The sequence below is a fragment of the Camelina sativa genome, chromosome 10, assembly GCF_000633955.1.
Source record: "Camelina sativa cultivar DH55 chromosome 10, Cs, whole genome shotgun sequence".
NCBI classification, from domain to species: domain Eukaryota; kingdom Viridiplantae; phylum Streptophyta; class Magnoliopsida; order Brassicales; family Brassicaceae; genus Camelina; species Camelina sativa.
Window position 1 is genome coordinate 47412 of NC_025694.1, and position 2059 is coordinate 49470.

The 2059-nt window shown below is 44.0% G+C and overlaps 2 protein-coding genes across 3 annotated transcripts in view; both read left to right on the forward strand.

The window, feature by feature from the left end:
• On the forward strand, nt 1-1299 carry LOC109124733 (aminoacylase-1-like). Of its 2 annotated transcripts, none has more exons than XM_019230963.1 (4): nt 1-260; nt 375-512; nt 671-904; nt 993-1299. In XM_019230963.1, exons 1-4 carry the CDS (start codon nt 117-119, stop codon nt 1095-1097), a joined length of 621 nt encoding a protein of 206 aa, XP_019086508.1. In that variant the 5' UTR covers nt 1-116; the 3' UTR covers nt 1098-1299. The 2 variants fall into 2 exon arrangements, with proteins under 2 accessions (XP_019086508.1, XP_010431749.2); XM_010433447.2 differs by having other exon boundaries at nt 680-904.
• The window catches only part of LOC104719897, a 1566-nt gene continuing 1300 nt past the window's right edge, over nt 1794-2059 (forward strand). Inside the window, exon 1 of the mRNA XM_010437883.2 lies at nt 1794-2001. Coding sequence (XP_010436185.2) covers nt 1794-2001 — 208 coding nt within the window. The remainder of the gene's footprint in view (nt 2002-2059) is intronic.

Below are 2059 nucleotides of genomic sequence, written 5' to 3' on the forward strand. Positions count from 1 at the left end.
TGCCATCGCCTACTGAGAGTTACAGAGTATTCTATGGAGAGAGGAGTCCCTGGTGGCTGGTGATTAAGGCTAAAGGTCCACCTGGCCATGGTGCCAAGCTCTATGATAACTCTGCCATGGAGAATCTCCTCAAAAGCATTGAGAGTATTCGCAGATTCAGAGCTTCCCAGTTTGATCTGCTCAAAGCTGGCGGCACGGCTGAAGGCGATGTCGTCAACATTAACATGGTCTTCCTCAAGGCTGGCACACCTTCTCCAACTGTAACTACTACTTACTTGTCTCCCTCCCTTTTTTGTATCTCTATCTTCCCAAGTGTTGATGTTACTACTGCATCATCTCACCAAAATTGGGCTCTCTTTATTTCCTCCTCACAGGGTTTCGTAATGAATCTGCAACCATCTGAGGCAGAAGCTGGTTTCGACATTCGTATCCCACCCAGCGTTGATGCTGAAGCACTCGAAAGACGTTTGGTGGAGGAATGGGCTCCAGCATCACGAAACATGTCCTTTGAGGTAATTTCTGTATCTCTTCTTTGTCAATGTTTTAGTCTTGATGAAGGCAAAGCCCCCCCCCCCTAGCATAGGCATAGCATAGTTAGACAAATTCAGATGCAAGTTACCTGGCTGAGAGGACCTCTTTTGGACAACTTTAACTAATTAAGATGTGTTAGCTGGGGCAGTTCAAGCAGAAGCTTACGGGGAAGAAGTTCCTCACAGCAGCAGATGATTCAAATCCGTGGTGGGGGCTCTTGGAAAATGCTGTCAAGGAAGCCGGAGGTAGGACCAGTAAGCCTGAGATTTTCCCTGCATCAACGGATGCTCGCTACTTTCGCAAGGCTGGCGTGCCTGCGTTTGGGTTCTCTCCCATATCAAACACTCCCAGTTTGCTTCATGACCACAATGAGGTACCGCCTGGTTGCATATAATAATAATTAACTTCATTGATTCACTTTGCTCCATTGTTTGGATCATTTTTTTGCTTTATTGCTGCAGTATCTGGGTAAAACTGAGTACTTGAAGGGCATTGACGTGTATGTTTCAATCATCAAAGCTTATGCATCTTATGAAAGCAAAAGTGGTTCACGAGATGAGTTATGAAGGGTCTGCGTAGCTACATCCCATTTCAAGTCTTCCTGTAGCAAATGTGTACAATCAATAAGATCATATCATGTGGGTGTGGTACATCAGACCAGGCTGTGGTTTGCAAATTGATCATTCTTCTAGTTTTCTAAACTGTATTGTGATTGTGTTTCAACCAGTTTCCCACTCAAACAGAAGTCTTATTTTTCTCGCTGCTAAACTCTCAGTACACACATAGTGCTCTTAGTTTATTTCCATTGTCGGTGATGGGCCGTACGAAATAGGCCCATTGGCATTGATCCAATACGAATTCCATTTAAAATTTAAACCTTTCTTCCATATCTCTATTTTCGGACCAAAATCTCGTATACTTTTATCATCAAAACAACACAGTAGTTCAGTGGTTGCCAGCTCTCAAAACAACACAGTAGTTTAGTGGTTGCAAGCTCTATGTACACGCGCGTATGTACAAGATTCGAATCCTACTATATAGGATGCAACTGGTACAATTAGGAGATATGCGGATTGTTCCTGGTACAAAAAATTATTAAAAGGATAGTTTTGTTCTTTCGTTAAAGAATGGGTAGTGAAAATAAGGGGGATTTTCAAATTGGATATGGAGCAAAACGGGCCATAGAGATTTTAATCCTCTATTTTCTAAGGTAATCAAAAAACAAATACAGAGAGTCTCTGGCTCTGCTCTGCTCCCAAATGATGACGTCCTCTGGAAGCTCCCTCTTATGGCGGAGCCGTGCACCTGCCCCTGCTCTTCCGCCTCGGTCGCAGCCGTTGTCTAAAGCTCTCTCCTTTCCCTTCTCTTCTGCTTTAGGAGGGTTTATTCACAGAGCCCCTCTTTCTTGTTCAGCTGAAATCTCCTCGGACAGTGCCCTGGTGCAGAGCCGGCCTGCCCCTGATTTCAATCGTAAGCTCACCTTTAAAGTTTATGTAATTGATACTTTCCGGCGAATCATCGAATTAAG

Excerpts from the sequence above, each read along its gene's own strand:
- LOC109124733 (XM_019230963.1), top strand. The coding sequence starts at position 117 with ATGGAGAATCTCCTCAAAAGCATTGAGAGTATTCGCAGATTCAGAGCT. Across the intron at positions 513-670 it reads CACGAAACATGTCCTTTGAG|CTGGGGCAGTTCAAGCAGAA; the intron begins GTAATTTCTGTA and ends AAGATGTGTTAG. Across the intron at positions 905-992 it reads TGCTTCATGACCACAATGAG|TATCTGGGTAAAACTGAGTA; the intron begins GTACCGCCTGGT and ends TTATTGCTGCAG.